An 18,561-nucleotide genomic window follows, 5' to 3' on the forward strand; every position below is an offset into this window, starting at 1 on the left:
AGAGAAATTTTTGTTTTTCTTTATAAAGAGATAATTTAAATTACTGTGAACATCCATCACCAAACTTTTTACTTTGTCTGTTTTTTTTGTTGAAAACCTGAATGTCCAGTCTCTCATTAAGTAGAAACTAGTAATAGAAGGGAAGGCAAGGCTTCAGTCAACAAATTAAAGGAGTTGTTGAGCTGCCAGTCAACTTACCTGTAGGAATCGCTTTTGTGGACTCGGCTTTAAACTCCGGTTGGAATCCTAGGGCTACAGTGCATACGGCGCGCCTTGTCCTATACAACAAGGGTGTATACAAGTAGGGTGTTTGAGCACATACATACAAATTTTTTTTACAAAATATCAATGTTGAAGCACACAAGCATGGTTATATACATACATACATACATACATACATGTATATTTCCTTTTCAAAGATCATCTTTGCATAGAATTAGACAAATAAAAATTCATTAAGACATTCAATTGTAGTGAATAAAATAGATGAATACAGTTTTTCAAAGAAACACTAATATGACTATTATTTAATCTAAGGGTCAAATTATCGGATTTTGTTGATTTTTGGTAGAGATAATATTTGAGAAATACCTAAAAGATGATCAGTTGATTGCAAAATATCAAGATCTCTATTCTAAATTTATGTAACCAATTTAACTACACCCATGTCTCTACAAGCATGATTCATTAAAAATTGCTAATTTCATCCCTACTATTGTATTCAAAGATATTTTATCTAATTTTTCGTAAACTTAAGTCACTTATTGACACACCGTAGAGGGTAATACCGTCATTTTCTTGCCTGACATTTCATATAGGTTGCGAATCTAACGTCTAATTTACCCTCTAAAGTTAACTCCATACACTATTTCTTTATGAAAAATTACCAATCTACCTTCCAATTTGTATCACATACAAGTAACATGACTTAAATTGACGGAAATTTGAATATAGTAGCTTTGAATCTAATATGAGGGATGTAGTTGGCATATTTTTATAATTCAAGGACTAATTTTTCTGAAAAAATAATTTAGGGACCAAATTTTACTCATGAGATAAATTAGGGACTAAATTGGCAATAAACCCCAAAATTATATGGTAGAAACATGAAGGTAGATATCAAGCTGGGTTCTTTTATATTTCTATAACATGGGAACAACTCTGAGAGTTTGAGCTTTCTGTAAAGTGAGGCCAAACTTCTGATCCATGTTCATGGTCTTTGGTGTAACTCCATCTTCAAGCTTCCATTTATCGAAGCAGTTAATAAGCGAACCCAACATCAAGTTCACCATTCTCATTGCCAATGGCCAGCCAGGACACATTCTCCTCCCACCACCAAACGGAATAAGCTCAAAGTTCTGGCCGGTTACATAAATTTTCGATCCTAGAAATCTCTCTAGCACGAATGAATCAGGTTTGTCCCAAATTTCAGGATCTCTTCCTATGGCCCATGCATTGACAAACACTTGTGCACCCTTTGGTACGTTGTACCCGTCGATTTCAACGTCTGTTTCAGCTTTTCGGGGAAGTAATAAAGGTGCTGCTGGGTACAGACGGAATGTCTCTTTTATTATTGCTTGTAAGTAAGGAAGTCGAGCAACGTAGGATTCCTCAACCGGTTTTCCTTTTCCGATGATCTGCTTCAGCTCCGCTTGAGCTTTTGACAGTTTTTCCAGGTTGCGGAGTAACTCAGCCATTGCCCATTCCAATGTGGATGATGTTGTATCTGTTCCGGCAGTAAATAATTCCTGTAATGAACGATTAAAGAGAAGTGGAAAGTCATTTGTCCCACATACATATTGAAGAAGCACTACAAGAAAAACAAGCATGTGACAAGTGACAAGCCTAAAGATCACTTAATTTGTATGTAACAAAATCAAAATCGTGACATTGTACACGGTATGATTAGCACGTAGAGATATTCACAAGATCTCCATCAGAGTGGATCCACTAAGGAGCATAGGGTGTTAGACCCTCTTAACATATATGACAAATCGCCGTTGAAGCCCTAAGTGCTATCCTTTTAAAGCTTAGAGTTGCCATTGAGACATTGTCCTCCAACTGCTTGAGGAAATGCTCGATGAACTTTGGGTAGAACATGTTGTGCTTAACTCTTTTGTTGCTGATTCGCAGCTTTTCACGCAAGAAAACCAAGTCATTTTATATATATTTTTTACTAATAAGATTTGGCCACTGAAAAACAAAAACTTAAGCTTTTAGTCTAGGTATATATAAAACTCAAATCTTTAAAATTCTAGATCTTTAAAATTTCAATTTTTCTTTTTTTGTATTGATGATAGACTTATAATACAACATTTTTAAATATGAATTGCATCGTGAACGATTATCACTTGTAATGAATAATTGTAGTTTGTAATGTTATTTATTTCATGAATTATTAATGATGAACTTATAATTTAATTGTTAAAGCTATTTATTTTCCAAAGAAGTATTTGTAAATTTTTACAGGTGACCCGCCAAACAATTTTTCTTGAATCTGCCCTTGATCTCAGCTGAAATTGATGTGATGAATAGTAGTGTTGACGATGGACAAGTTAAAAAATAAAAAACTACTTGTATCATCTTGATGAAATTCGTGTCTATTAGAGAAAGGTTAATGTTAGGAAGACCAATTTTTTAAACTAATTTTATAAATCATATAATGTGATTATTGAGGATTGGACTATTACTTATGTGCTAGTTAACGCGTTTATTTCCTATTAATGACATATCATACAATTTGCAAATTTAATTTAAAAAATTGATCCCTCTAATTACTCAATGACCAATTTTAGACGATGCACAGCCCTAATAATTACCTAGTAACAACTCGCAAGTAATTATCAATTACCTCTAAGCAATTTTGAATATAAACATATTATCAATTCAAAGAATCAGTTCATCAAGATCAAGAACAATGAAGGTAGAGAGTAGACAAAACAGAAGCAGATGTTGAATTTCATCCATGTCCATATCCTCATTTTTCTCCTCACTAATGTTAATCAGGGTATCTAACATATCATTAGTCATGATATAATCAAGCACTTTTCTTGACTCAAACCGTTGCATCATCAAGCGGTCAAAGAGGTCAAGGATCTTTCGGAAGTGACCCGTCAAACGGCGTCGTATCCCCAGGGGATCAATCTTTTTGGGCAAAGGAAAATAGTAAGCCAAGTTATGTTTCACAGATACTCCACACCAAGTCCTTGAACTCTCTCGCCCTCGCACTGTGTGGGTCCGCTAAATCCACAGAGAAGACTGTACGCGATAGCAAATTGAGCGAAGTTTTGAAAGCAGCCCTTCCGATATCAACCACCTCACCGTTACGTCAGATATGAGCTCTTGCACTTTTAGGTGACGGTTGGCTTGGTTTGCATCGAGAATTTTGGTGGCGAACAATTGCGTGTTACATGTTTTGCGAAGGTTTCTCCAAGCTGGTGAAACCGGTATCCAACCCATGCCGTACTTGGAATGTTGACAAGCTTGGAGCGCATCTGGGACGCTTCGGTTGCAGAAGAGTTGGTCGTGGTTTCGGAGGACTTCTTTGGCGACGGTTGATGAAGAAATTACCACCGTCGTTATTTGGCCGAGTTGCAAGGCCATTATGCGGCCGTAGCGTTGTGAAAGCTTGGTGAGAGAGAGATGGGGTTTGTTGCCAAGCTCTAGGAGATTGCCAATGAAAGGAAGTGGGTTTGGTCCAGGTGGGAGCCTTGTGGTAACTGATGATCTTCTTCCAGGTGAATAATAGAAGGTATAAATCGAGATCCATGCAACCATTAGACCTAGTAGTATGCAACTCAAGATGTCCATCTCTGAGCTCTGTTCTCCTAAACCTTTAACTTTGTTGCAATTGTTGAAAGAGACGATAAAAGTTGCGTATATATCCAAATCGAAAAGTGATAGGGCGCATGCGGACTTCTTTTTTCTTTTTCTTTTTTTTTTGTCAAAGCGCATGTGGACTTCATTATTCTTACCACCTTTTGTATTTTTGTTTATTTATTTATTTTTAATTCGCAAGTAAATTTTATATACTATTTTTAATTTGTAATAAATTCATAAAAAAAAAAGCCCACTAACTTCTTTACATGGGTGAGGTTGTTTTTTTTTTTTTTTTATTTGAAAATTATTTTACTATTTTGCACTTATTTAATTAATTTTTTTTCTTTTTAAAAGTTATAAGAAGTGAGAAGCATTTTTTACAATATGAAAGATTATTAAAATTTACGTTCTCCTTTATATAGAGATAACTAGCAACGGTGCCCACGCGATGCTGCGGGTTTAAAATTGTAGATGTTCAAATCTATTTACAACTGTTACCAATTTGAATGAGATGTACAAAGAATTTGTGCAAGCTGGACACATGGAATATCAATAGTGACATAATTTTTTCTTAAGACATCGGAAAAACTAAGTTAAAACTTGTAATCACACGACTCTTCAATCACATGACACAAAACACAACTACTGTTCACAAAAATGTATTAGCCAAGAATGGAAAATCACCAACGATGAAATGTGGTAACAAATCAATAACCTCACTTATATAGCTTTAGGATTAACTATGCTAATTTGTTTATGTAAGTGATCTGTCTGCCCACATTTTTCCTTTTTTTTTAGCAGACAATAGACATATTTTGTTTTTTTAAAATGTGCGATGACATATAATACTGTAACAGAATGATGAAACAAAACAGGTTAATTTTTTAGCACAACATGGGTTAAAATTACCTACATTTTACATATGCAGATTAAGGGAAGTGGTGGCAAACCTTGTAATTTGTGCAAGTTGATCATCTGCAATATCAACAGTGACATAATTTGTTGTTAAGGCACTGGAAAAATTATATTAGAACCTGTAATTACATGACACTCGAATCACATGATAGAAAACCACAACGAATAGAAATTGAAAAAAAAAGTTGATAGAAATTGAAAAAAAAAAGAAGTTGAACACATTAAGTCTTCACAAAACTCCCAAGAATGAAAAATAAGCAAAAATACAGATTACCAATGAAGAAATGAGGAAACCTATCAGCAACCTAAATTGTACGCTCATTTTAAATAAGTATGATAGAGAGTTAACATTATAATCAAATTTGATGAGCCCAACTAGAGCAAATTGAATACTAACATTCAAAGTGGATTAAAAAGATGAGAATATGCTTTAAATAAGTATTAAGTTTGTATTTATGTGTAGTACAATTGTGTGGGATTAGAAATTGAATATACTATCTTATAACTGAATGATCATGCAAGGAAAATTACCGTGAGACTGTAAGGAGCATGGAAAAGTAATCTAAACAATTAACATTACTGATTAGTAGTTAACTTCTTAGCATTTTCATTGTAAAAATTAAATATAAGGGTGTAAAAAGATGGATCAGATTTGTTGGTTTGGTAATTTTCCAAGTTATTTCAGTCTTCATCATTTGGAGGAATAACATCACTTCCATCTTTCAACTGTTACTAACTTATACACAGACTTTCTTCTTTTGACCTATTCTAAATGCATGATTAATCACTTGACGATACACTGAGTGGTTTAAGATGGACATCCAAAAGTATAAACAAAGATGCACCCTCTCCACATGCTTTAGCCAAATAACACGTTAGGAGTAGGGGTACCATTAAATCTAATTAATGAGTGATGGGAATGGTTTATGGATAGATTTAACAATTCCACCATTACTAAGGTGTTCTTTGGCTTAATTAAAGATTGTGGAGAGGGTATATCTCTGGTGGGGACATCTATAGTCATACTTTTGGATGTCCAACTTAACCCCTTAGTGTGCAGGCAAGCAATTAGCCATGTATTGAGACCAGGTGAAAATAGGATAGTATGCATGTGTGTGTGTGTGTGTGTGTGTGTACATATATTGGTAGTAGTTAACTCCCCCAAAGAGAAACAATAGCAAACATTGAATTTAAACGCAAAATGCCAACGAAAGAAAACCAAGAAAATCTAAAAAATTTCACATACCATTGGATCCTTGCGAAACCTATTTGTTGAAGCTGCAGCTTGGTTGTTGACTTTGTGATTTCTTCTCTCTTTTTTTAGTGTGTAATTGTTAGACAAAGCTTGTAACATCTTATTCCATACGTAGACACCAATCATACAAACTTCATTCATTAGAATATGACTGATCTTTCTGAAATTCCATGAATTGTAATTTTTTACCAAAAATTTTGACAGAGGTCAATATCACACTCTCAACCAAACATTAAAAAAGTGGAGGGACAAAACAAACAGGTTTTAGTCCTCACTATAGTTAAAATAGTTATGTTATTTGACAATTAAATAGCAGTGATAGGTATCATCTGGATTAAGAAAATTAGTCATTGAAGAATCTCCAAGAAATTATCAAAGTGGATTCAAATTTATGAAATTTTTATTGAAATAAACTAAAAAAAGTAATAGAAATCAAGATAACCTGTGTTTGGTATATGGAAGATACTGGATCTCCTTTTGGCCCTTGTAAATGACATGTTGTTCATTGTGTACAAAGCTAAAAAAACACTGTAAAAATGTTAATCTAGGCCAGAAAAAGTTTATATAGAGTGTATTATGTAAATATTTTCATATAAAGTAAGCATATTTAAAACAATTAATTGCAAAAAAAATAAAATTTCAAAGATAAGTCAGAGAAATCTTTGAAGCAGAGAAATATAACAAAAGGTTTTCCAATTGTAGCTATGCATAAACCACTAAAAAAAGCCAAGTATATTGACATAGTTGGAATGCTAACCATAAGACATTAGGTTACGTGGATAATAATGGATTCAAATAGAATTGAAAAAGGGTAGAAACAAATTTTTCGGATTGAAATTGACACAAATATATATGGAAAAGGAATGATACAAATATCAGCATACACATGTAAAAGCAATTATTAACACAACTAACAAACATTTGTAAATTAAAAATTTTGCACTATTTAACAGCCCGACTCACCTTTTCCCTTTTTTTTCTCAATTTGACCAAGAGCACTTTGCAGCTCATATAAAGTGCTTCCATACCAATCTGCAACAAAAAGTGAAATTACAAATTAAACACACACAAAACAGTAAAAGTAAAGTATTTTTCTTTCCATTCAAAGCAATGCATAACTGAAAAAAGCATAATTGTAAAAAAGATTAAACTTTTTTTTTCAAAGCATATACAATCTAAAACCCAACGTTTATAAACAGTCGCATTTTTTGTCAAAATTGTATTTGCTTTACCTCCATAAGTTTGATTTCTTTTCAGTGTTTTTTAGAGCTTGACGAAACCATGAAGAGACAAACAACAGCACTCAACTGTTTTTGCAACCCTGTAACCAGTTACACAAATAAGAATGCAGCATTTCTATTAAAGCATGTAATTCTCCTCTTCCTATATTCTTCCCCTTTCTCTAGCTAAATAAAAATTTCCAAAACTATGTACCAAAAGCTCAAAAGTGGGATTCAAAGAGTCAAAATGTTCAAATGCTATATTTTTATTAGGACTTCATAGTCTATTTAACACTTGGTTTCTCGAGTACTAAGTTTCCCATTCTTTGTCTAGTTAATTTCACACGCCTACAACAAATAAAATAGTTGAATAATTTCAGTATAATTACCAAATTTTGACCACTCAACGCTAAATCTTCTTTTTTATGTACCTACTAAAGTACACATATGAATATCAAAACAAAAACCTCCAATTATCATAGCATTCCCTTTCTATCTTTATTTTTGAAAAAGAAAACACAAATGGAAGAAAAAATTCCACAATTTGAACTTGTAACTCATAACCACAGAGAGTCAAAAGCACTTCAATTATGTAAGAAGGGAAAGGGGGTGCAAATAAGTGATGCTCAATTGAAATCACTGCCTAGTTGTCAACTCTTTAGTGAGTTTATCCCAATCAGCAACACTTTAACACATCACCTTCCAAAAACTCTACATGTATACCACGGAATGAAAACACTTTATACTCCAACCAACTTAACCCAGATAACATATGAAGTCATCCAACAGTTGCAGGGGGGATGAAAACTGTATCTAATGGCACAACAACATAAAGTTATTTGTGACAAATCTTACCATCATATGCGTCTCGAACCATTTGATATCTGACGAATCCTGAAAAAAAGAGTCAGCCGAAATCATGAAACCAAAAAATCAGAATGTTTACAGAGTATTCCTTGAAGCAAAAGCATGCGCGGGACATTCACTTAAAAAAATGAAAAGCTTTCAGTACCCAAATAGCTAAAGGCCGAGAACAAAAAAAAAAAAAAAAACAGTACCTTTGCGGGTTTGGAGCTTTTTTCTTATAAATATTATAGTATTGGTGTGGCGCCTCAATTCGTGGTGTTTCCGTCGATAACAATCGAAGGTGGGGTAGCTAGTTTGGGTGAAGAATAAGAGGAGGATCTAAGCCTACAAACAGAATCACAAAAAAAAAAACATAAACACAAAACCCATCTGCAAACGATCGGATCGGAATCGAAACGAAAGAGATAGAGAGATCTAAACAAAGGCAAACACAGATGGAGAGAGAGGAGAAAAGAAGAGGAAATGGAAATGCCCAGATCAGAAAACCACCACAAAGAAAAAAAAGGCGGAAGCTGAGTAGAATACTCTCGAAGCGAATAGATCAACGATGAAAGACGCGTGGCTAACATGGGCAAAAGAGACTTTCCACTGCACAAAAAAGGAATCAATGCTTTGAGCCATGAAAAAACAGAGGGCATTTCCGACCAAACACTGTTTACAAACAGTGAAAAACAGTACCGGGGAAACCGAGTTTTAGTATAGATAAAAATTGTGCATTGTCTAGAAAACAAAGCCATTTAAGAAAAGGACGCATATAAACGAAATATTTTTATCCCCTTAAATAATTGTGGACAAAAGATAAAGGCCATGGAGATCATGTGGCACAAAAGTCTAGAAACAGCAATTGCAGATAAGAGAGGTGTGGTCGGTGGTGGCTAATAAGAGTTGGCAGAGGCAGAGGCGAGGACCGACAAATTGATCAAAACTTTAGAAAGTTGCGGCTCATTTTTTGAGGGCCAATTTGTGGGCTTTACCAAGCCCGTTAGACTACCCAGCAAACGTTTTTCAGGCCTTGAGCCTGCCGATATGGGCGATGTCAGCGCTGGCATCACTGAGCAGACGGAGGGAGCCCCATGCGCACCACTGAGCCCAATGACTTTTTTTCCTCGTGCTTCAGCTGTTGCAGTTTGATGCTCTCGACTATTGGTTTTGCAACAGTAAAAAAATATGAACTTTGACCGTTGTGCCACTGGCACAACCTGGCACAACCTAGTGCAGTTGATTGCTAAATGTGAAAATCAAGGGTCATGATTAATCCAATGGTAAAAAATTAATTTTTTTTTTCTATAAATACCCAACTATCAAGGGTCATAACATTTGTTTTTTAACGAGAAGAATTAAGGATACCTCAATTTTCTCACTTTACAATTCAATGTCGTTATTAGGACATTTGATCAGTTTTACATTTTTGTTAGGCTAAACATTTGGTGCAGTACTCAAAATCTGTTTGACATCATTTAGGTTTAAACATAAACTTAGTGTTACAACATTTAAGTTCAAACATGAGAGTGATAAACACATACTTTACTTTTCACATTTCTCTCATTTTCTGTCGTTAAAAATAATGTAGTAGAAAACAATAACAATTAACAAGAAGAAGCGCACTAAAAGTTAACACAAAAGTTTGGTAAAGTTTTTAATTGTCTTCTAAATTTATTAGAAAGTTACATTTTCGAATTATTATTTGGACAAGGGCAGCGCGAATGAAAGCCCTCAAAGGATCAAATTATGATGTAGATTATACCACAGAGGCATGAGAGATTTTTCACAGAGTAACCGAACATCGCATGTCATTATACAAATAATAAGTTGTGTGTACTAAAATTTAAAAAATAAAATTTCCTACATGTCTGAACAATATTGTAAGGGCCCACATGTCTGAACTATATAACTTACTGAAACATGCCCCTTCTTACTCTTTTCCAATGTGGGAATTATATCTAAATACAAATATAAAACATCTCATTTGTAATACACACATTTCAACAATATTAATCACTTAGTTGGAAACAACTTCATCTTCAAGCTTCCAATCAAAAGTGTTGATAAGTGACCCCAACATCAAGTGTAACATCTGCATTGCCAACGGCAGCCCGGGACATATTCTCCTCCCGCCACCAAAAGGAATAAGCTCGAGGTTCAAGCCTAAAACATCAATTTCCGACCCCCAAGAACCTCTCTAGCTCAAATGAGTTGGGACTGTCCCAAATGCTAGGGTCTCTGCCTATAGCCCATGCATTGACAAACACTTGTGCACCCTTTGGTACAATGTACCCGCAGATCTCTATGTCTTCTTCGGCCTTTCGAGGAAGTAGTAACTGCATTGCTAGGTGCAACCGAAAGGTTTCTTTGATTATTGCTTGTAAGTAAGGGAGTCCAACAATGTCTGATTGTTCAACTGGTTTTCCTTTGCCAATGACTTGATCCAGCTCTTCTTGAACTTTCGATAGTTTTTTTTGGGTTGCGTAGTAGCTCAGAGATTGCCCATTCCAGTATAGCTGCAGTTGTATATGTGTCTGCGCGCAGCAAATACAACCTATATATTCACAAGTTGTAGCAACACACCATTGTAATGAACAACCAAACACAAATGCTTATTGGCGTAGTTTGGATGCCATTAGTCATAATGAACTCTCCTACACGACGTCAATAACCATTTGCTCCAGTGACATTCGTAAGTCAGCGAGCGTTGGCTCGGAATACTTAGTGTATTTTGTGAGATTAGAAAGTTCTGAGTTTAAGTTTCATGAACAAAAATATTGTTGTGATGTTGAATAAATGAAAGAATCTACACTATTAGAGAACATTTTACAGTATATAATATAGAGTAGCTAGGGATGGGGACTAACCAGAAACAGGTGTTCCATTTTGTTCTTGTCCATTTCCTCACAACTCACTTCACTGATGCTTAATTAAAAGGGTATACAACATGTCATCCCCTTTGACATAATCATGAGCTTTCCTCGATTCCAACCTTTATGCAATGATTTGGTCGAAGAGTTGTTCCATCTTGAGGAAATGATTAATCATCCGCCGCTGAATGCCTTGGGGGTCAAGTCTTCCAAGCCCAGGAAAGTAGTCCCCCAAATTCGGCTTCCCGGCCTCCTCCATCAAACCCAACACAATGTCCTTAAATTCTTTAGCTGTCTCACTCCTCGGATCTGCTAAATCCATAGAGAACATCGTATGCGATAACAGTCCGCCATGTGGACACACACTAGAAGAAAAACCAACATCTATCACGGTAAATGTTCGTGGTTGATTGCAATTACCACGGACATTGTGTCCGTTAGTAATCTGGACATGATGGAAAGTTTGAACTTCTACCACGGTCAAAGCGCGTTATCAATTAAATAATAATCACAGATCTAACCCGTGGTAAATTGGAATCTAGCATCACGCGCTATGACCATTGTGGATCACTAATTGACCACGATCAATGCCCGTTGTAATAAGATTTTCAAAAAATAAAATAAAAAATATTTAATTAAAAAAATAAAAAATAAATATATAATCACACAATTGCAAATTTACTGTAATACAATAATTTATTAATTAATCAATTATTAAAAAAAATTACAAGCATTACACTAAACTACAACAAAATCAGGTATAAAGCCAATGTCCTATAGTAAGAAATATGAAACTATTTTGACAAAAAAAGAAAGAAAAAAAGAAACACGAAACTATGTATCAAGTATGAAGTACACCTCCATTTACTGGGAAATAGTCAGCTTAGAAGTTTACTTTTCCTTGAACACCTCCAAAAGAAAGTCCTTCACGAGTGACATCCTGCCCTTAATGCTCGAACCTCACTAACTGCATCTTCTATATGTCTACTTCTATCTGCATAGACATAAGCACAAAGAAAAATAAAATAAAATCTTGTACTTCTTGGGTGGGAATATACTAATTTGATCTCAAGTAAGAGAAGTAAATACGAAAAGAAAAGATAATCATGTGGTACAAACCAAGTGGATACACTCAAATATACACAAAATTATGATAGTGCAAAATTATGATAAAAAGAAAAAAAAACAACAAAGCGCAAAAAAAAATTCATACAGAACATTCATCAATAAAATGAAAAGAAATTAGAGAAAAAATCACCTCGGTTCTTCACTTCATATTGTCGACTTTTTAAACTTTTGGAATGGTTGGAGCTTGGAGATTTTAGTTTTCTTTTTCATATGCAAATAATCACAACTGACTTGGGTTTATTGAGTGGGAAGTTACTGGGCAAGGGAAAACACCGTAGAAATGTGTAGATTTTAGGTTTGAATTTGAATCCCACGTCTACTGCAAAGAGAATATTAAGAGGATAAACGTGGGTTTGTGTTTATCTTTTCTTTCTTTCTTTTTTTTTTAATTTGTGTTTTTCAACTTTTTTGTGTTTATCTTTTCTTTCTTTTTTTTTCTTTTTTTAAATTTGTGTTTTTCACTTTTTAGTGTTTGACATGTTTATCCGGGTTTTAATAATTTATATTTTTATTTGTTATTTGTAGAGAGTTATAACCGTAAATTTATGGGATTTTAGTTGATAAGTAGTGTTTCATTAATAATATTTACAGATTTTTTTTTTCAACTAATATTTACAGATTTTGAGTAGTGCTGTCAAAATTCCAAATTGCATATATGTTTGAAATTTTGAAACATTTTGGTGTCCCTCCAATTTTATTTTAATTACGATATGGATATTAACAATATTGACCACGAGCTTTGCCTGTGGTGGCTTATTATATTAACAACGTGGAACTTTGCACGTGGTCATTACTTTTAATTTATAACAGACTAAGATTTGTTCGTGGTAAAAAATGTTATTCACCACATGCTTATTATACTTGTGGTAAATTTGTACTTTTTATAACGAGCTTATAAAGTTCGTGGTAAAATTGTTGTGGTGGATAAGTTGATGTCTTGTAGTGACATTTTAGGAATAAGATAATGAATATGAGGTCACATTTTATTTTTGAGTCTTTCTATTAGATTTTGATACATGTATCAGAGTTTAGACGGTTGATTGAAGAAAGAAAGAAAATATCTCGATGCTTTATTGTCTCAAAAAAAATATCTTGACGCTCTATTGTTTAAAAAAAAAAATATTTTAACGCTCTATTGTTTTAGTACATGTCATACATTGAAGTATAATACAAGATGCATTTCTTTTCTTGTGAAGTGGAGATATGGACAGTGCCAACTGACCAATCCAAGAGGCAAGGGCCACCCATTTTATCGTACTTACAGTGATCAATTTGCATATATTATTAAGTGGATGCTGTATCTTTGGAATTGCCTTCTACCATGTTCGAAATATGAGAGTTATTGCCCCAGCTGGCGCCAACCGTAATGAGGAGAAAACTTGATGGCCCGCGAGGGGTACATACAACTATTGGTGGAGTGTTGTCCGACTCCGGGATATTTATATTTAGGGTAAAACTTTAACTTTTCTTCCAGATATTAAACTTTGATTTTTCTTTCAGATATTTTCCCAAAAATCACTTTCAATCGTTTAAAAACACTTGTCAAACGAGCATGCATTCCCGGTCACGTTAATTGGCATGTGAGAATGTTAAGTGTTTTCCGACATAAAAAAAATTAAGTGATTTTATATGTGCTTGTAAAGATTATATTATATCCCTTATAGAATAGGCTAATACATAGACTATATATAAGTAAGATATGTAAAACTAGCAAAATACTTTTGTGTTAACAAAGAAAAAGAAAATTCGAAAAAAGAAAATTCGAACTTGAACCTCTTTCACTTTTTATTTATTATGAAAATAGAGCTATCTGTTGGGAGCAGCCTCTCCATAAATGGGGGTAAGGCTAGCCGACATTCACCTCTCCCAGACCCTGCGTAAAGCGGGAGCCTTGTGCACTGGGTACGACGATGAAAATAGAGCTATCTGGAGCCCAGAAAATGAAAATAGAGACTTCTATGTTTTTGGTTTAGGTCGAAAGAAATCATATTTTTATGACTTTAACGAACACATGTTAAAGCCACTTACGGTCTAGTGGTATTCCTCTTCACTTATAAGTTAGAGGTCTTAGATTCGATTCTCTCCAAAGGCAAGTTTGAATCTCATTATTGCTAGTTCATCATGAGGCAAAACCCACCCTCTCCCCTTCATGTAGATAGTATCGTTTGTTAAGAAAAAAAAAATGAACACATGTTAGAAACAAATGAGACTAGAAGAACAGGATGCCTCAATTTTCTCACGTTACAATCCAATGTCGTTATTAGGACATTACCACTGGGGCAGGCCTTAGGTGAGCACCCGTCCTAGTGTGCAATGGAGGTCGCTAACCTAGGCCATGAGCCTTCTTGATCGTTCATTCAGCCCATCAAGGTAATTATTTGTAGGATCCCACACGTTTGGCCTTCTTGATCGTTCATTCAGCCCATCAAGGTAATTATTTGTAGGATCCCACACGTTTCAATTATATAAACACCCCCCCCCCCCCCCCCCCCCCGAAAAAAAAAACAAACAAACAAACCCACTCTTCCTCGATGTGAGACTTATATCTATAAGTTTCAACAATACTAATCACTTAGTTGGGAACAGCTCTTAGAGGCTGAGCCATCTGTAAGGTCAGCCCAAACTTTTCCTCCATGTTCATGGTCTCTGGTACAACTTCATCTTCAAGCTTCCAATCAAATGAGTTAATAAGTGACCCCAACATCAAGTGTAACATCCGCATTGCCAACGGCAGCCCGGGACATATTCTCCTCCCGCCACCAAAAGGAATAAGCTCGAGGTTCCGGCCTAAAACATCAATTTCCGACCCCAAGAACCTCTCCGGCTCAAATGATTTGGGATTGTCCCAAATGCTGGGGTCTCTGCCTATGGCCCATGCATTAACAAACACTTGTGCACCCTTTGGTACAATGTACCCGCAGATCTCTACGTCTTCTTCGGCCTTCCGAGGAAGTAGTAACGGCACTGGTGGGTGCAACCGAAAGGTTTCTTTGATTATTGCTTGCAAGTAAGGGAGTCCAGCAATGCCTGATTCTTCAACAAGTTTTCCTTTGCCAATGACTTGATCCAGCTCTTCTTGAGCTTTCAATAGTTTTTTTGGGTTGCGTAGTAGCTCAGCCATTGCCCATTCCAGTGTAGATGAAGTTGTATCTGTGCCCGCAGCAAATATAACCTATATTTTCACAAGTTATAGCTACACATCATTGTAATGAACAACCAAAAACAAATGGTTACTAGCGTAATTTACATGCCACTAGTCATAACGAACTCTCCTTCACAACGTCAATAACCATTTGGTCTAGTGACACTCGTTAGTCAGTGAGGGTTGGCTTGGAACACTTGGTAGTGCATGCTAGCTAGCTATTTTGTGAGATTAGATGGTTCTGAGTTCAAATTTCATGATCGAAAATATTGTTGTGATGTTGAATAAATGAAAGAAACTACACTAGTAGAAAACATTTTACGGTAAATAATATAGAGTAGCTAGGGAGGGGGACTAACCAGAAACAGGTGTTCCATTTTGTTCTTGTCCATTTCCTCACAATTCACTTCACTGATGCTTAAAAGGGCATCCAACATGTCATCCCTTGTGATATAATCATGAGCTTTCCTCGATTCCAACCTTTGTGCAATGATTTGGTCGAAGAGTTGTTCCATCTTGAGGAAGTGATTAGTCATCCGCCGCTGAATGCCTTGGGGGTCAAGTTTTCCAAGCACAGGAAAGTAGTCCCCCAAATTTGGCTTCCCGGCCTCCTCCATCAAACCCCACACAGTCTCCTTAAACTCTTTAGTTGTCTCACTCTTCGGATCTGCTAAATCCATAGAGAACATCGTACGCGCTAACAAATTCAGTGTCGTACTAAAAGCAGCCCTGCCAATCTCTATTGCATTGCCCTTTACCTTACTTGCATTGACATCAGCTATGAGCTCCTGGACTTTTTTGTGCCGGATGGCTTTGCTTGCGTCGAGAACTTTTACTGCGAACAATTGGGAGTTGCATATTTTTCGGAGGCTTCTCCATTTGGCTGAAGCTGGTATCCAGGGCAAGCTGTGCTCTCCCATGTTGCAGGCTCGGACTGCACTGGGGACCGTTCGATTGCATAAGAATTGGTCGTGCGTTCGTAGAACTTCTTTCGCCGCGGTTGATGAAGAAACGACCACGGTTGTTACTTGGCCGAGTTGCAAAGTGATTACGGGGCCATAGATTTGGGAGAGCTTAGTGAGAGAGAGATGGGGTTTGTTTCCAAGCTCTAAGAGATTTCCAATGATGGGAAATGGCTTCGGCCCCGGTGGAAGAACAGGCCTTGTGGAATTGGGATTGGATTTGCTTCTTTTAGCTAATGAATTGAAAGCTTGGATTGTGATCCAGAAGAAAGAGAGAAGACATAGTCCCATACAATAGAAATCCATCTCTCTCTCTCTGTGTGGGTGTTTGCGTAAAGTGCAAGGATGGGACTAATATAGTCCGGTTGGAGTGGTGCTATACATGTCAATGACATTATCGGTTACGTAGACACATTTTAGGAATAGGATAATGAATATGAGGACATATTTTATTTTGAGTTTTTCTATTAGATTTTGATGCATAGTATGTATAAGAGTTTAGACAGTTCATTAAAAAAATAAAAAAAATATATTAACGCTCTATTATTTCAATATATGTCATACATCGAAATATAGTACAACTTGCGTTTATTTTCTTGTGAAATAGAAGATATGGACAGGTGCCAACTGGCTGATCCAAAAGACAAGGGTGATCAATTTGCATATATTATTGAACAAGTGGATTCTGTATCTTTGTACTTGCGTTCTACCATGTTCGAAATGTGATAGTGTTTGCACTTGATGGCCCTTGAGGAGTACAGACAATTATTTGTCACACGGACGGTGGAGTATTGTCCGACATCGTGTAAAACTTTGACCTTTCCTTCAGATACTAAACTTAATTTGACTTTTCTTTTAGATATTTTTTTAAAAAGCAACTTAATTTGATTTTGACTTTTCGAAAGTTATCAGAAGATGTTGTTTTCGAAAGTTATTAGATGATGTTGATTATAGATTTTGGTTTCGAATTTACCTTTGAGGTACGAAATATATGTGTTATGAATATGATTAATTTAAGTGGTTAACTTCCGCATATTCTTGTTAATTTTTGTTTATTCAAGACGGTTAAAAGATTCTGATAACTTTCGAAAACATCTCAGACTCTTCCGCTAATGGAGACACATCTTCTGTTTCATTTCCACCATCCTCCTTTATAGTACGACTCTCCTCTAAAGGAACCACCTTGACACCCTTCAACTTGCAAGAGCCAATACTACCCATATATTTTGAATTAGTAGACTCAGACTCAAAATGCAAGCCTCCAATAGTTGAGGTCCAAAAACTCTGGGGACATCTGGAACATAAATTCCATTCTGTTCACACTAATTAGCAATGAGACATTTTACAGAATAATTGGGGGTTAAACAATAATGAGACATCTTCTGTTGAGTCTTTGGGCAGGTATTGTGCCCATCACCGAACCATTTCTCAATGCAAATCCTTTCATATGTCTTACCAGAAGCGATGATGACCGGATCATACATAAGTTGCTATTAACTACATTGCAAAAGATGGAGAATTGGTAAAAGGAAGATGAAGATGATAGAGAGAAAAACCAGAAAGATTGTATTGATTAAAAATGGAGAAAATGTATACAAAAGAACTTAAGGAAATGATAGCTACACAATCCCTTGTATAGCTATATAACCTAATTACAATAATACCCTTCTAACTATACTAACCAATATTATCCTTATGACAACTTACCAACACATTTCAACTAACTATATTCTTCATTACTAAGTAACCATGTCATCACTAATGACTATGGTTAACACTCCCCCCTCAAACTGAACTTAGTGTAGCCAAGTGAAGGTTGAATGAGCTAGAACGCTGAAACTGATCTGGAACTGCAAGACCAAGATGTTTGCAATGCTTCAAGAACACTGTAGACAACCCCAAACAAATGAATACCATCAGGTGCCAATTACTGCCTTTCCCCTCAGGCCATGTTGTGGTGGAAGATTATGAGCCTTGAGCATCGCAAGAAGCTTAAAACAAATCCTCATCCAATCCCTTGCTGGAACAAACTCAACACCGCGATCAGCAATACGACCAACAAGGTCAATCCAGTTCTCCTGGACTGTCTCGTGCCTATTCTTCAAAATTTGAGTCAACCTGGGAAGCAAATCCTTTATAGGAGGAGTCAGCTTTGTCATACCAATAACATTCACAATTGCCTTCAGCGCTCCCAGAATTGATCCCAAAACTTCTGGATACTCTTCTCCCAAATACTCATACAAGACAACACCAAGATGACCCATTAGTTGCTCCTCTTGGCACTGCTTCATGACAACATCAATTCTTGAAATAAGATCTGCAGCTTGATGTCTGACTTTTGCACTCTTGTTACTCAAACGCCACTTAATGGTACCACAAATAGGGAGCTGTGCTACGTGGT

At 35.8% G+C, this 18,561-nt stretch overlaps 1 protein-coding gene and 2 pseudogenes across 2 annotated transcripts; all 3 read right to left on the reverse strand.

Annotated features, from left to right (window-relative positions):
- Nucleotides 1-1,042: 1,042 nt before the first annotated feature.
- On the reverse strand, nucleotides 1,043-8,901 carry LOC108170672 (geraniol 8-hydroxylase-like; annotated as a pseudogene).
- A 1,174-nt stretch (nucleotides 8,902-10,075) lies between these two features.
- Nucleotides 10,076-11,301, reverse strand: LOC139192982 (geraniol 8-hydroxylase-like; annotated as a pseudogene). Its single transcript, XR_011577558.1, has 2 exons — nucleotides 10,933-11,301; nucleotides 10,076-10,612 (listed from the first exon to the last, which is right to left on the reverse strand). The product of XR_011577558.1 is annotated as a geraniol 8-hydroxylase-like (transcript).
- A 2,965-nt stretch (nucleotides 11,302-14,266) lies between these two features.
- Nucleotides 14,267-16,747, reverse strand: LOC103416681 (geraniol 8-hydroxylase-like). The gene is made up of 2 exons (XM_029095914.2): nucleotides 15,558-16,747; nucleotides 14,267-15,228 (listed from the first exon to the last, which is right to left on the reverse strand). The coding sequence occupies exons 1-2, from the start codon at nucleotides 16,464-16,466 to the stop codon at nucleotides 14,629-14,631; spliced, it is 1,509 nt and encodes a 502-aa protein (XP_028951747.2). The 5' UTR covers nucleotides 16,467-16,747; the 3' UTR covers nucleotides 14,267-14,628.
- Nucleotides 16,748-18,561: the final 1,814 nt, after the last annotated feature.

This window comes from Malus domestica, chromosome 16 (assembly GCF_042453785.1).
Source record: "Malus domestica chromosome 16, GDT2T_hap1".
Classification (NCBI taxonomy): Eukaryota; Viridiplantae; Streptophyta; class Magnoliopsida; order Rosales; family Rosaceae; genus Malus; species Malus domestica.